General features: G+C 43.3%; 1 protein-coding gene across 1 annotated transcript in view; it reads right to left on the bottom strand.

The window, feature by feature from the left end:
- The window catches only part of LOC104506581 (unconventional myosin-X-like), a gene marked incomplete at its 5' end in the record, with an annotated part of 32758 nt that overhangs the window by 13111 nt on the left and 3007 nt on the right, over positions 1–16640 (bottom strand). Inside the window, 9 exons of the mRNA XM_010147570.1 lie at positions 535–677; positions 2271–2326; positions 2933–3026; positions 4651–4746; positions 5565–5808; positions 6257–6380; positions 8423–9214; positions 10857–10896; positions 14605–14910. Of these exons, the coding sequence (XP_010145872.1) occupies positions 535–677; positions 2271–2326; positions 2933–3026; positions 4651–4746; positions 5565–5808; positions 6257–6380; positions 8423–9214; positions 10857–10896; positions 14605–14910 (1895 nt within the window). The remainder of the gene's footprint in view (positions 1–534; positions 678–2270; positions 2327–2932; positions 3027–4650; positions 4747–5564; positions 5809–6256; positions 6381–8422; positions 9215–10856; positions 10897–14604; positions 14911–16640) is intronic.

The raw sequence follows: 16640 nt of genomic DNA, 5'->3' as shown, positions 1-16640 counted from the left end.
TAACCCTCCCCACTTTCAATTTAAACCCATTCCCCCTTGTCCTGTCACTACAGGCCCTTCTAAAAAGTCCCCCCCAGCTTCCTTGTAGGCCCCTTCAGGTACAATAAGGTCTCCCCAGAGCCTTCTCTTCTCCAGGCTGAACAAGCTCAATTCTCTCATGGGAGAGAATTCTCCCAATTCTTTCATCATGGGAGAGGTGCTCCAGCCCTCTGAGCATCTTTGTGGCCTCATCTGGACTTGCCCCAACCGGTCTATATCCTTCTTATAGTAAGGACTCCACAACTGGATACAGTACCCCAGGTGGGGTCTGGAGTTTTCCATATTTCCAGCTTTAACCTTCTGAATCCACCTGACATGGAATCAAGTAAGAGCTAGGACACAGCAAACTGGGCAGGAAAGTGCTGAGGAGCAGCGAATGATTGTTTTTGGGGAACAGCTAAACTCTAGATTGATTAGTTCCAATCAAACCTTCCCCCTCAGATTATAAATGGAAGATGAGTTTCACATGTCATAATTGCATGCATTTCCTTTTACCTCTCACAAGGAATTCCTGGCCATCAACCTTGGATTCGCCTTTTGGTTTCTGCAGCAGAGAGATCCAGTGATGCATCTCCTCAGGAGTGTCGCTGTTGCAGTGAATGACCCGATTTGCCGTGATGATCACAAAAGAATTCGGTCTGCCAGAAAATCAAAGCATTACGCTTGGCCATAACCATACAAATACCTCAACTCACAGCAAACCCAAAGCCATGTTGTCTGCTTTCCCACAAACAATGCAGAGAGATTTTCTGAATTCAAACTAGAAAAGTGTAGAAACATTTAAAAGCACCTCCTGTGCAGCTGGTCTGCAAACTGATGAATGCAGAGACCAGATAAATGGAATTAACCATCTTTCAAAAGCTACTTCCAAAGACCAACAAAACATTAATTATCTAATGACCAGCTGTAAAATGTCCTGGCTTCGTACTCAAAGGACTTTGTTTTACCCTCTGATGGGGCTGAGCTAGTGCAGCCATTCTCCTTGTGGTTCTTAACAACAGCGACGCAGTCGCAAACGTAGGTCTCAGCAGGGTCAGCTAAAATGGGTTTGAGACTGGTTTTAATGAGCTGATCCTGACAAAATAGAGGAAAAATCTGTATGTTGCTCTTAGATGACTTTGTCCTCCTCTTGGAACAGAAAAAAAAATTGTCTTACAAAAAGAATATTCACAATTCTGCACAGAATTGATGCTGTACAGGAAAATGGGAAAATAAAAATATGACCGATTCCAAGAGGATAAACTCAGAGAGATTTGAAAGCAAACATGGATTTCTATGAGAAGACAGAGAAACTGAAAACTAGAAAGCACGTATGAAGCAAAAGGTACCAATCAAGCAACTGCCTGGCCATTGCATATACCTATGGAAGATAAAAAACAAACTGCATATAATCCTTGGTTGAAAAACATGCATTTTGCTCAGAATTTAACACTGATTCAAACACTGATGCTCCAGAACAGTGTACCTCAGTGGGTGCATGAACAAATTTTGACTGTTCAGCTTACTGTTTTTACTGGTACACAGACTAACTACCAGGAGCGCCGGCTGAGAACTGGCTAAAGCACTGTGATCAACGAAATCTTGTTTGCTACTGAGATATGCATTTTCTAATATAGTAATCCCAAAGTCCCGACAACCTGTGTGAGGAAAAAAAATAGACCACAGAGGTAAATAACTTCATAGCTAACATTTTACTTCAGCACTGTAGTCTGAACCTGTTAACACTGTGGGAAACAATTAAATGTTAACGTAAAGTGATATGAGATGTCCCATAATCTGTGAACTAAAGGTCTGTGCTCTGCTGCACTGCAAAGATTTGGAGTACAGATTTCTAATTCATCCATTATTCTTCCACTATGCTGTTTCTTTCCTCTAAATTTACAAGATTAACTCAAAATTATGCTGTTGAAAAACTGGAATTGCTGCTTTCAATGGAAATTTTTGTTCAGTGTTAGTAATAGGCAAGACTGTAATTTCTGGACATCGAGATTATGCTGTTTCCACTTTTAGGAAGGAACGGGGAAACTTTCACTCAAAGAAAATACATGAGAGAACTTCATGCCTGTGAAGTGACACAGCTTGAAACAAGCTAAGGACTCCAGTTATGTTTATTTGTTTGGAGATAAATTGTTCTGATTTTAAACAGATGGCAACCCCACAGAAAACCTGGACCTACCACAAAAATGTTGGAGAGTTTCTGATCTAAGAGACGATCAGATTGCAATACCTACCTATCAGGATTGTCCGAGGCACAGACAGAGTCAATAAGCCCAACATCCAGGGTTCCCTGCACAGTGAGAAAGACACAGATAACAGGAATTGATTGCACCTTAAATTACAGACATTCTCCTTCGTAAATAGGATTGGAACTGAAAACATTCTTCTGAATTTGAATGAACATACGAGAAAGGCATGAGTGAGTCATCCTTGCTCCCTGAACAGCGTAAGAACATGTGCAAGGGCTCCACAGGACTGGAGGAAAAAGAGCTACAAGAGACCATCATGAAGGTCTGAAATAACCTTTACTGATACCTCAGTACTAGCAACATACACAAATACATTGTTCTTCCCAACAGCAGATCTTCTGCCAGAGTAACTATGACCCCGACTAGTCCCATAATGCCGTCCAAAGACATTGTATCTGTGCAGTCCCCCTCTTCCCCTCAAACCAGAGGGAGCTATTGGTGCCTAACCACCACGTTCCCCACTGCTTACCCTCTTTTCTACCAGCTTTGTTGTTTCTTTATAATTGTCCAACTTTCTTACAAGTAGTTCATAAGTAGTTTGTAAGTTTCTGCTCATAAACTACAGCGCTGCAAGTGCTGGAAAAACATGCACAGTTAAGCACAGAGGGCTGTCAGCATGCCCGCAGGCTGGTTGCACAGTAACTCACCACAGCATTCTTTGGATTGGCCTGTTCATCCTGCATTTCCCTCAGCTGCTGTGCTGTAGCGCTGTGCACTCGGCTCAGGACATTAAACCAACCGCTGGCAATCAAAAGAGACGCAACGTTAGCGTTTGGGTAGTGAAGCTCTAGACTGCGATCAAGGAACCTGGACAGCTGCCCGTGGGAAAATTTCTTCATTCACAATTTCCTGAGGACTGTGCTACAAAATATCTCTTGGGCTGATCATACCAGACTCTAATGTCTTCCTTCCTCCTTATTTATCCATGAAAATTCTGTGCACGTTCTCCAACCCACTGACAGCTGCTCCTGCAAAATCCAGTTTTCTACTTGATATTCAAGGAACGGTAAGCAGGCAGCGGCCTTACCAGGGAGAGTAACTGCTCCACACTCCAGCAGACTGAGAAGGGCATACAGCAGTTGTAAAGGCAGTCAGTTGGGAATCTTCCTGGACTAGAGTCCTAGGGATGCCTGGGAGCCTTCTTAACTCATCTCTCTCTGATCTGCTTGTAAACTTGAAAGTCATATGGCTGTCAAATAATCATGGGGTTTTTATAAGTTAATTTGGAGTTATTTGTCTGTGAAAGGGCTTCTCCTTACAGACATATCTGGAGGCTAATCTGTTGCAGAACAAACAGACTGTTATCTGCAGCTCCCAGTGAGGTCAGCAAACATCTAGACTTCATGGAGGACACTACATCATCTGCTATCTGCCCTTTGCTAGTGCAAGTGTTGGTGCTTTCTTCTCCCTCAGAACAGAGACTAATATGGCATCAATGGAGGCCACATTTGGTTTACACTTGCCCTAGCAATTCAGCAATGTTATCTTAGGGCACGGCTGTGCCAGCTGTGGAAGTTCTGGGTTAAGAAATTACTGTTTCGTCAGCTACTGCCCCTTGACTTTGCCTGTTTCTTGTTCACGTGGCTGTTTCTTTAATCTGTTTCTCTTTGTTTCCAAACACTTTCCTCCCTTCCTCTCTCTACACCCAAAAGAAGTAACAACAGACCCTAAATAATTCCACAGAACCAGATTAACGTAGATCAGAGAAACAGTTACACTGGCTGGGCTGAGAGCAGAAGCCTTGGTAAGAGTGGGAAGACATGAGCAGCTAGGGACAGTAACCTCTTGGCTTTGGACAGCCAGAACAGGTTGTCCAACCTGCCCTTAAACAACCGATTCCCACTGTCTGGCCAGGGCGCCAAGAAGGAAGGACATGAGTCATTTGTTTGCCTTGCACTGGGAAGATTTTATCGGATGACACTACAGACTCTGATAAGCTACAGCCCTTTCTCTGTCTGCTGGATAAAACCCAGCTGCTCTCGCAATGATTTACAGACAGCATGAATAGACTTTTTGTTTGATTCAAGATCCCATTTAATAAATAAATCAGCTATTAGATGTTCCAGTTTATATTAAGGTTGTGTGTGTCTCCCGCAGTAGCCCTTGAATTCAGCATGCTCACAGACTCCTAAGGAGGTGGCAGTCCTGTGACTGACTGATAGGCTGAACCACCATGTCGGCAGCTGCAACCCAGGGTCCCCAAGTGGGTTGTGGTACCTCCCAGTAAGCACAAAACAACACTCTGGAACAAAGCCTCCTCTTTTCTCCAGCAAAAGGGAAGTAATTATGTCTTCCAGGCTCTCCCATGAGTAGCTGGGTCAGACCCATACTGAATGAACAAACCTAACAAAACTCCCTCTTATACCTGGCATCTTCAGGTGACTCTGCGACGATGTGATAAACTCTGTCTTCTGTCACAATGTCCAAGGCATTCTCTTTTTCATGAATGTCCACGATCTCCCTGAAACACAGCCAATCACAAGAGCCAAAACTGAAAACCTTTCACAGGTATAAATTCCATCTGGCCAATCTTCCTCACATCATACCATTCCCCGTACAGAAGGGAAATCTGTACTGCTTCAGATGGTTTGTAAGTCCAACAGAAAAACAAAATTCCTCTAATACACATTAAGACTTTAGGGTCCCCTTAAAAAAATCTGTACAGCTAATGTACTACAAAATCAAAGCTTAAGGCATTGAATGGATTTTCTTCAAGACACCAGTAGACTAGATATAAGAAGAGATAACAGGGAGGTTGATACAGAGGGATGTTTACAAATATGGATGTGTCACCCTTTTTCACACTTTACAGGCCCACGTAATGCTAATAGGTGACTAGTCTCTCGTACAGCAGGAGCTAAGGAATTGGCTGTAAGAGCATTCAGGGCTCAGGAAAAGGCATAGTACATGCTGCCAAATGCAAACCCTGCTGTGAGCTTCATACTACCTCTGTGAAATGCCTGGAGAAGCCAGGAAACAGATGGAGTCAGGGTAGGAGAGAAGGCATGGGGTATGTACTTAACTAGCCCCTCCTGGTCTGGCTCCATCCATGGCTTGGAAAGAGGTTCTGCCAGATTATGAAATGCAAGACTGGAGAAGGAACTATGAAGTAATCCCAGACTCCCTCCAGAGTAAAACTAGAAGCTCTGATTGTCTTTCCCTTATGTTTTGGATTCTCCCAGCCCTATGGGAGACACAGGTCAATGAACTGGCACCACTGGACACTACTGATTTAGAGAGCAAATACTAGGGATCAAGAAGACTCATTTCTTCACTCACTTTGCTGTTCTGATATCAATTGTCCCCTTCAGCTTTTCCTCACTGTCATTCTCGAAGTACATCAGCTTGGATTCTCGAAGCACAAACCAACGGCGTTTCCAGTTGCGGCGTGAAAGTGTTGACATGCCTCCTCCTTTCTTATAGAGCCAGCCTGACTTCAGTGCCTCCTGCTTGGTACGGAACCACATGAAGGCCTCGTTCTTCAGAACACACCAGCGCCGCCTCCACGGGTTCATGAGTCCTCCTGCAAAGCGAGGGAGCAAGAGTTCATCAGATGTGCAACACGGCTCATGTTCCTATTCTGATTCTGCTTCACGGACACTTAATTGCCACACCAGGTCCTATATAAAACAAAGGAGCTGAGGGAGAAAAACGAGGTTATGCTGAAGTTTGGAGAGAGGAAAAATAGAACAAACTCATGAAACAAACACAAAACCGAAATATATGCACTACTCAAGTATTTTTGTATTGCCTTCAGTTCTGCTCAAAATGAGTAATTTCATCTCACACTAAGTGGGCACAATCAGGTCTCAGTGGCAAAGCCACGCAGTCTAACTCCCTGGCATTCACCTCCTAGCTCTTTGTTTTAAATAAGAGAACTATGAGCAGATGAAGATGATGATTCTGGAGAAACAGAGGAAAGCGGGTTTCCTGGATTCCATTCTTCCATGGTTTTGGCTAAAGCCACTTACCCTTCATGTAGAGATAGCTGTGAAAATAGGGTGGTCCTGAGCCATTGAAGATAGTGACTCGTCCATTACAAAACTCTTCATCTGTGTCAATGTAAACATCCACTTCTTCTTCACTGTCCAGAAACTGAAAAGAAAGGAAGAAATACAGGCTACTTGGGTTGTCTCCTGGTCGCAGGAGAACTGGAGCAAAGTAACAAGGCTAGAGAAGCCACATGATCAGAAGGTGCAAAACTACACAGAGTCCCTTTACAAAAAAAGCAGTACAGTAAAACCAGAGGCTTGACAAGCTTACCCATTAATGCCTAAAGCAAGAGTCTCCAGAGCATGGAATTTTCATACCAGAAAGGAGAGTGACATTTGGCAGCGAACATGGCTAGAAAACTCCAGTTACCTGTAGTAACAAACCTTCTTGTTTCAAGGCAGAGGCCACAGTCCAAAATCTGATTTAATGGGATTAAAAGATAATTTTTCATTTTGAAGGATTTTTTTTTAATTTTTTGGGCAGACATGCCAAGATGGAGGACTAATCTAAGCCCAGCAAGGAAATGTCTTGGTTTGGGTTGACTATGGAAAAAAAGCACATTCCAGGATAACTGAACCCTAAAAGCAAAGAACTAAATTACTGAAGTAATAGTGTAGTATTTACTCATCCCTATTCTCCAACTAGATAGTGGCCCTCAGCCATAAGAAAGTACTTCACACATAAAATCCCAAATTACCCTTTTATTTCCTTTACCTTAAATACAACTTGCTTTGATTGGCTCTAGCAATTTAATACTAATGAAGGCAGCTCCTTAGACCTTTTCCTTCCTCAGATGCACATTGCTTCATTTTTCCCTCCTGGCCTCTCTGTGACACTTGTGCACTCCTCTCTTGTCTCATTCCTGTTCCACTCATTCACTCTCCCTCCCTTGCCTGTAAGTTTCAAAAAGCAGATACTCTTGGATCAGCAGCTACTGATGGGATCTTGATCCAGCTGCAGCTCATGCTGTGACATATTATCAACCCGATTTTTCATGAGTCTTACTGAAAATAAGCCCAACAAAACCCTCCACTTTTATTTACATTTTAAGAAGAATGGTAGAAGCTGACCCAGGCTGAGACAGGATGATTCGTGACTCGAAGATTACCTGACAGTGATCCGTGAGTGCCTGCCCACCTTTACTCAAGCAGATCACTTCATAAAAAATTCTGATGGCTGGCAGCTGACATGAGGGAAATGCAAGCAGGAAAAATCATGAAACTTTTAAAGAAGGGTCACAATCTGCCATTGGGAAAGAATAGCAAAGAAACTAAATTGAATTCCCAAAAAAAAAACCCAAACATTTTTTTTCTAAAAGATATTTAGTAGTCCAAGTCTCTATTCTCGGGGACATCATTATCTGAAGCATTTTTATGGCTGTCATTGGCTTCACACCCGAACTCCTCAGTCTCATGTGGGCTTATCTGACATCCTGTTCTGTAAGGGATTGATCATGGTACTATGAAGCAATTAGCCTGAGGCACTCGGGAAATCCAGAGCCTAGTGCAGCATCTCAGCTGAGATGCTTCAAGTGTGAGACTAACAGCTCAGCTTTACTACCCTGTCACTGTCCCTGCGGTATGAAGGAAAAGGTTCAGTGGTCTTGGTTGTGTGCACAGGGACCCAGCCTAGATCAGCACAGTAATTCCTTCAAGCCTTAGAATAGCTTAACTGGTACACAGCAGCTGAAAATAAACCCTGGGCTTCAGTGACAGGACTAGAACAAGAGAAGATTTAGTGATGGAAACAAATCAAACCCCAGCTTCTCCCATTTCCTCTTGTGATTGTCCACTAGAAGCTCAGGTTACTTCTGTGAAACCTCTCCAAGGAAGGACACACACCTACAAGACACTAGTTGCCTGCTTGCAGTCTTCCTAAGGCTGTTACGTTAATACATGGCTATGGAAACCACCTAGCATAGCCTAGGTACGTATGTGCTAGCTTGTGTACCAGGAACACCTGACAGTCACAAGTCTCTGGCCTTCAGCCCCTCCATGCCTCTTCCCTATTTTCAAGCTGATTATTGATGTAAGAGAGAAATATGTATTAGTAACGATACTCAGAGGAAGCAGGCATGCAGTAAGAAGGGAAGGATGTTCAAAGTATCTACTGATGTCCAGAAAGGTGAAGGGAGGGGTTCTTACCGAGTCCAGGCTGCCACGGTTGGAATCCAGACTGGTGCCATGGGAGTGTCTCAGACCCTCCTCACCATTCAGGGGCTCAGCTGAGGCGCTACCTGCATCTCCACCACCATCAAACTCCTCATGGTCATAATCAGACTCCACATCTGGGGGTGAAGTGTAAATTGGCTCTCCCACCTCTCCGCTGTTGCTCCTCTGCGTCTCTGAGACAGCACTGTAAATGCTTCCAGCTGGGTCAGACAGGGCGCTCTGCTCCTTGGGGCCAGTGGGTCTTTCCACAGGTTGCCCTGGAGCAGGGACCACCTCTCCCACTTCCCTTTGGAGAAGTGAAAGGCTTGTGTCCACACATTTCTCTGGGTAGTTATCACCGCTTCTTGGGCGGTGCTGATTCAAAACCACCAAACTGGAAGTTGGCCGTCCTTCATCATCAGCATGAAAACCCTCATCCACTTCTTCTTCAGCTAGGGGTGCCACCAGGCTGCAGTCGATGTTGAGAGTCCCCTCGCTAGAAAGCGAGCGCTCTAAGTTCTGCACACTTTCATCCAGATGACCAAAATCCAGAAGCTCCAAGAACTCCTGCGCAACCCGAGATGCCTCCTTTTCCAGTCTCTGGATCTCTTCTTCTCTCTGCCGATTGATTTCATTCCTGGTGTTTTCACAGATGATAGACATGTGATCCTCTTTCTGTTGCTGCAACTTCTCAATCTCCTTCTCCAGTCTTAAGATCTCCTCCATCTGACGTCTCTCTTCTTCTTGCAGGGGAATATCTACCTCCTGACTCTTTACTGCTTCCACCTTAAAGAATTTATAATACTGTTAAAGCAGTTTCTTCAACCTATATGTTGAAGAAATTGAACAGACTGTGTCACAGAGCGGCACAACACAAGGCCATGTAATAAGCTCAGGCAACAGAGATAAAAGACGATGCTCCATGTTCAGCACAGAAATTCCTTGCCTGGGCCTTTCATTCCTCCTACCCCCTTGTGCTTGCCTTGTACTTCCCACCTGCAGAAGATGACTCTAAGCATCCTCTCCTTTTCTGATCAGCACTACAATCACCCATGGTGTAAAAGCTAAAGGTAGAACGACGGGGTCTTCAGGTGCTGTCTTTTCCAGCAGCCTACCTCCTTCTGAACTGCATGAAGTAGCTCACTGGGATCAGAGATCTTTTAGAAGAGCCTCTCTGTCTGCTGCTCACGTTACAACCCACTGTACACTATCATTTGGCTAAAAGCATTCTGAAAGTCTGTCCTCTCTTTCTGAAATACATGCACATAGGAGAAAGCAGCTATGTATGAATACACGTACGCATAGCCTACTTCAGAGCTGATGATTTCCTAGAATTTCATCAAAACATTTGGGAATTACATTGTTTCACAGGCTGGGGATCTGACCATCAGAATGTAAGTCTGGAAGGGATATTTGCAATGAAGCAGGACTGTATCCACTCCAACCCCACCCAGGATTTCTTAGCATTCTTTAGCATCACTGGATGGATGATGGCTGTCTGGCTGCAAAGGACTCTGTCTTCCTCTATTCTCCACACTGAAGTGACAGGAAATTTCTAGCAAGCACACAATAATTAGAAGACAGAAGACACTGTCTTCTTAGAAGACACTGCTAACTTTCACTGACATTTAGCTATAAGATAAAGCCATCCTCCCCTCCACGGAGGATGTTGAAAACACACACAGGAAAAAGCAAAAATAAATTCCAAAAGGATTTAATGTACTTCCTGATAGGAGTATGACAATGTCGCCAATGAATTGGCCCATTTAAGCCACAACCCTTGTTTTCTTTACAGTTACCCTGCTGCTTGTTCTCTACTTGACTCTTACTTGTGGACAAATGCATTTTTACACTCTCATCTGTCATTTCTCCTGAATGGAGCTGGCCTGAAAATGCAGAACAAGTGGTCTGGGAAGAGAAATAAGAAGATGCACAGCTGTTTTCACACACCTCAGGGTAGGTGGTCTGCTCTTTGATATATCAAGTACCAACAAACAATTAGATCAGTTACAAGGGGTTTATTTTAGCCATGGCAGCAGCCGTCTACACTTATTTTTGCTGTTACAGGCAACAATCCAGCAAAACAGACTGTGCCACAGAGTAGCACATCACAGGGTCATGTAATAAGCAGTATTATTTAATAACAAGCAGTAAAGATAAAAAAGGATGCTGCATGTTCAATACAGAAATTTTCAAATAGGAACTTTGCAAGTTGGTACATGAGCCTTGAAAAAAAACCAAAAACCACCTGGTTAACTCAACGAACCTCTGCCAAAACCAAACACCTGCAGGGTTTTGAATGAACAAAGCCCATTTTTTAACAGTGTTGCCACAACAACAGTATTAGCTCCAGGCAATGCGTAGGCAATGCAGGACCCTTCAGAGATACTCAGAGAAGAAGTATGAAAAGAATAACTGCTGAACTTACCTGAGCCACCTGGAGTAGCGCATTCAGTTGCTCCTTTTCTCTATTAAAAAACAAGACATGGTAGTCAGAGACAGACCCAGTTCTCCTACACGAGGCTTTTAGAATTACCTGGACACATCATCCCTCCATGGATAAGGTTAAAATAAGGTACCTGTTGTAAGACTGATTTAAAAGCTTTTATAATTTGTTAAAAATCCAATTCGCTGTGCTTGGCATGACCTTTGTGGATACAACAGATTTTCTCCATGCACTTAACTTTCAGATCTATCAGGAAATTGGATTAGTTGGAACACACAAGGAAGGACACTGGAAACAGTGACAGAAAGTCAGATCAGTTAGACTCATGATAAATATAAACAGAATCTTCTGAAGGACTTTACGTCCCTGGATAAAAAATGAGATTGTACGTACATAAATGACAGATATCAGGAAACTGTGTTTGTGGTTTTTTAAACAGAACAGAATTATTACAATAACGGCATTTAATTTGTGTTTTGTTTTGCCTTTACTATATTAAAGCTCACAAAAGTGATGAAATTTTTGTACTTTGTTAAATGACTAAGCTGAGGACTTGCTATTCTGAAGACCTGGGTACTCCAGCTTGTGTAACTTCTCAGTGGCATGCAAAACCTAGTTTACTAGTAAAGGCTGTAAGAGTCAGAGTTTGTTAATAAACATGAGTAGAGGAAAAAAAACTATCCCACGGTGCTGCATCTTCCCTCAGATCAAAGAGGTGGTATTCCAAGGGAAAGCTGTCACTATGGCCAGCTTCTCCACAGTGAGGATGCCACAAGCAACTGAACTAGGAGGCAGGCAAATGCCTGCACATGCACAGGGAGCAGGGATAGGATGTGGCTGGATGGAAGAGTCTGCCCGTAGCAACCACTGTGCAGCTTAACTCAGACTGGCAGTGGTAACTTTTAAATTTACGATTCAACTTCAAGCAGAACAGGAGGGCAACAATATTTATTTCCCAGGCCCTGCAGCTTTTCCCAGCCAAGTTCTAAATCGCAGTTGCAAGTCACCAAGTCCCTAAAGCTCTCACTCTTACACTCTCTCTCTCTCAAAAAAGATGCAGGAAATGTTTATAAATGAAAGCTGACATAAGTGAGATCCAGATGGTTCCACTGGAAGATCTCTAACAGTAGCCATGAGTTAACTGCCTTAAATGATATGACAGTTCAAGAAGCAAAGCCATTTAAAAACAAATCAGGAATACCACCTACAATCCACACACTGATTTCTGCAACTGTTCCTCACATATTTTAGACCTCTGGTATTTCTTGCTGCTTTCCACCCATCTCCAGCTGATCCACACTTTTCCTGAAACATGATGCCCAAAACTAGGGACAGCACCCCAGCTTGGCCTTACCAGTGCCAAGCAGAACAGAAGAATCACCCCACATCTTACAGAAACAATACTGCTTATAGACAGCATTTGCTTTCTCCTCTCACACAGTATGACACTGGTGGCTAATACTCAGCTCAGCCTCCAGACCTTCTTCCTGCAGTTGAAGTAGGCATTCTCTCTCCATGCATTTGATCATCCCTACCTGTAGATCTGCATATGTCTGTACTGAATGTTATCCTATGTTTTCCAGACCACCTCTTTAATTTACCAAGATTATCTGAATTGTAATCCTGCCTAGCTATATACTTACAGCCCCCACCAGATGGTTTTACCTGCAGATTTAATAAGGATACTCGTATTTCCTCATCCAACTTATTATGAAAACATTGCACTAATACCATATCCAGCACAGACCATGTACAAATCCCACTCAAGAGTTCTCTCCTATTTAACAAAAAAATTGTTTACTAATTAAAATGCAATATACAATGCAGTAAAACCACAAACTCCAGTCTTGTTTCATCTACTTTCTTCCAAACCACTTTCCTTATAGTGTCTTAGAGAATTGCCAAAACATGTCAAAGCCCTTACCTACCTTCGACCCACCTGAAGTCAAGTCACCTACCCTCTATGGGTTTTCCCTACCCACAAGGCATGTCATAAGCTATCAAAGAAAGAAGCAGATAACTTTAATGCTGTTTGCTCTTCAGAAATCCACGTTGGATATTAACTCCTTTATCACACATTTACAACTGTTTGATTATTTGTTTCAGTATCCTCCTGAAATTGAGGTTAGGCCAACTGGTCTGCAATTCCCTCGTTCTTCATTTTCCCATTTTAAAAGGGGCTCATTATGTTTGGAATTTTCCAGTTTTATGGAAACTCCATTGCTATCCACAAAGGAGAAGAAAGAGAATAGCTACTGATTCAAACTACTTCAGCCAGTCCTCAAAGTACCCAAACATCAATTTCAGATGACTTCTTCGTAATCTGAATTATCCGAGCATCCTCTAACCTTTTATTTCCCTGCTAGGTTCTGAATTCTTGCACATCTGTGCTAACTGTAGTTAGTGTCCAACAGCAAAGCCTTCTGGGGAAGACAAATAAAAATAGTATCAAATACCTCAGCTTTCTCATTGCTGAACAGCAGACCAAATTGCTCCATGTCTCCCTTTTACTAACTGTGAATGCACAGTAACTGCATGCTGACATTTAGTTTGTTATAGCTCAGTTTGCAACTTGGTCCTTCTAAGTGTGTGTCAGGTTTTTCTGCTTGTTCTCAGCAGATTAGCCGACTTGCAATTTCTGTGGACTTCCACCTCATTTTTGAGGTCAAACGGAAGTTCAGGATTTAGCCAACTTGAGCCGCTACTCACTCTGAATGAAGCCCTTTCACATCAAGCAGAAAATGAAAGCAGAATGAGCAGTTCACCTGCAGAAACACTGGCACTTCTTTACAATGATGCTGGATTCAACACCTCTTTCATGGGCTGGGAACTAGAGGGCAGGGACAGACACACTCTAGAAGAATAAGCTAAATAGGTCCTTTTATCTAAAACTAGCTAGAACAACCTCTACTTAGTACGAGGACTTCAGACCTGAGAAAGCATCTGTAGCATTTGACAGCTGCAAACTACTGACATTCTGAACTTGCACAGCTCCATGTTGCTGGTGAGGCTGTTGTTGAAAACTGACATGTTGAAAAATGGAGCCTTCAAAGTTGTTCAATGAATTCACTGACCAAACTGTTCATCACTGGTGTCACTGACAGATACATCACCCAGTGAAACCGCAGGCAACCTCTTTTCCCTGTGACATGTTTCTAACCTTAGAGTTTCCTGATGCTTGTCACACATCTTAGTCTGCCAATATCCAACTTTGGGACAAGTATGTTACAAAGAAGAAATGCATATAAGAAACATAACCAACTATTTATGAAAAACTTAAAATGTCACAAGATTATTTGTTCAAACTCATATAACAGTCCCTTAGTTGAAGTTTTATGCTTCTTAAAACAAAAGATTATCAAGAGAGACACCCAGTTTAGACAGGATGTAGGTAATCATGCAGTGAACAGTAAATGGTAAAACTTCCTTTACCACTGCAAAGGCAATGAGAAAATCATGCATCTCTGCCCAATCAGTGAAACTGCCTCCTTCTATGTACATTGCAAAGCAGAACAACACTAAACAGAGGGAAAAATATACCAGAATTAGCCTTCCTAAAGGAAGCAGGACACTCCTTTTCCACTCTGCTATTCTGAGCTGCCCACAATCCACCCCAACTCTGCCCCCATGCAACTGCTGTTCCAGTGTTACCATCATGCCAGAGCCCCACTTTCACACCTCAGCAGCTTTAGTGCCAGGGAACTAGGAGCACCAAGAAACCATCATGTACCTTTCCTTCACCTCCTCCTCTTCCTGCTTCCTCCTACGCTCCTCCTCTTCTCGCCATTGTCTTTCCTCTTCCTCTCTTCTGATCTGTTCTTCCTCTTCTTGCCTCCTCCTCTCCTCCACCTCCTGCTTCCGCCTGAGCTCCTGCTGCAGCAGGTGCTGGTAGAGGCTGCGAGCCAGGCGCCCACGCCAGTGCTTCTGCAGGGTGACCGCAGAGGCCTTCAGCCGCAGCAGGCTCTTCTTCCAGAAGTACGCGCGGTAGTTCTTTTGGATAACAACAACACTGGCTAGCACCTTTTGATACTTCTTCCTAAAAACAGAACCAGACACTTAATTCACCATGAAGCAATACACGTGCTTTGCTTTTCCCATGCCCTGGTATACTGACCAATCTTACCACATCCACAGAAAAAGGAGTTTGGAAAACATCGCTCAGAAATGACACAAGGAAGCTGGGAGGGGACTTTTTGTAAGGGCCTGTGGTGATAGGACAAGGGGTAACGGGTTTACGTTGAAAGCAGGGAGGTTCAGATTAGATATCAGGAAGAAGTTCTCCATGGAGAGGGTGGTGAGGCACTGGAACAGGTTGCCCAGAGATGCAGTGGATGCCCCATCCCTGGAAGTGTTCAAGGCCAGGCTGGATGTGGCTTTGAGCAACCTGGTCTAGTGGAAGGGGTCCCTGCCCATGGCAGGGGGGGTGGAACTAGATGATCTTTAAGGTCCCTTCCAACCCAAACCATTCTATGATTTCTGTCCCTCTACTGCCCCTACCCGTAAATCATCCTCTCCTCACTGTTCTTACTCCTGTATCTACCACCAGTTTGTTTCCGTAGGCACCTACTTTTGTGTAGACGCTCAGAGGATGAGGGAGAGATATTTGGCATGTGGAAAGAGAAGATCCACTGGCCCAAAGTCTCCTTGCACTGCACACCACACATTCACTGTGCAATTAGCGTAATCACTCCATGTGGATTTATTATCATAAAACCGCACAAATAGCCTCGCTACATGAGAACGAAGTCCCATATCACCCCATCTTTTAAGTGGCCAAAAGCAAATTACTCCAGGAAAAGCAAAAACGGGGCAAAATATAGCAATACAGCAGGGCAAAAATAGATCTGGTCGCATGCATCTCGTATTGTTTGGGGGAAAACACAGTGACACCACAATATTGGTTGCTGAATGTAACATTGTAACAAGCTCTCACATACTTACATCACACAACATTTTGCTTAAGCAAGGATATCAGAATCTACTTTGCAGTACTTTAAAACCCAAAAACATGGTAGGGACCCAACAGAAAAGAATCATCATTCAGTATTTCTGCAGTCTAGTGAAGTTCTAGGAAAGTCAGTTCTTGCCACTGCATTACAGAGCATTTTTATCAAGGGCCTGAAAAAAAAGTCACTGGTAGACATTTGTACATGATACAAAACTGCGCAAATAACAAAAGGGCTACTATTACACAGTAATCTGGATCAATTTGTAAGCTAGATTCAAGCAAACATTAAACAATTTAAATGAGCCAAACATAAGGTCCTCTACTGAAGAGCCAAAGGCCAAACACACCTGATGTGGCACTAACTAAGGAAGCAACAAGTCACAAAAGGATTTAGGGGCCACAGGGATCATCAGGCAAGTGCAAATTCCCAACACAATGCTATAGAAAAAAATATCACTGGGATTCTCATACTTGCAAGCAGAAATACTATGCCAAAGGGGACTGCACTGCTACTTCTGCCCTGTGTCCAGTGTTAGTACCTCCACTTCAAGAACAATGTTAGACTCTCAAGTGATTTCTGAGGAAGCAGGATTGGAACCAGATATCCTGGGTTACAGAAACAGAGCACTTGCTCCATGACCTTCAGAAAGAGAAGGCTAAAGAAAGGCTTGATCCCAGTCAAGGTACCCACATTTTGGGGGAGGCATTTCTATTTATCCAACAAGAAACATAAGATTTAATTAACCTAAAGCTGAAGTCTATTCAGGCTGGAAAAAAGCAGACATCTTTTAAAGTAATTGAATATATTTAGACGCCTT

The sequence above is a fragment of the Eurypyga helias genome, unplaced genomic scaffold (assembly GCF_000690775.1).
Source record: "Eurypyga helias isolate BGI_N326 unplaced genomic scaffold, ASM69077v1 scaffold6662, whole genome shotgun sequence".
In the NCBI taxonomy this organism is placed as follows: domain Eukaryota; kingdom Metazoa; phylum Chordata; class Aves; order Eurypygiformes; family Eurypygidae; genus Eurypyga; species Eurypyga helias.
Note: the sequence above shows the minus strand (reverse complement) of the source record. Positions and strands in the feature narration are given on the sequence as shown.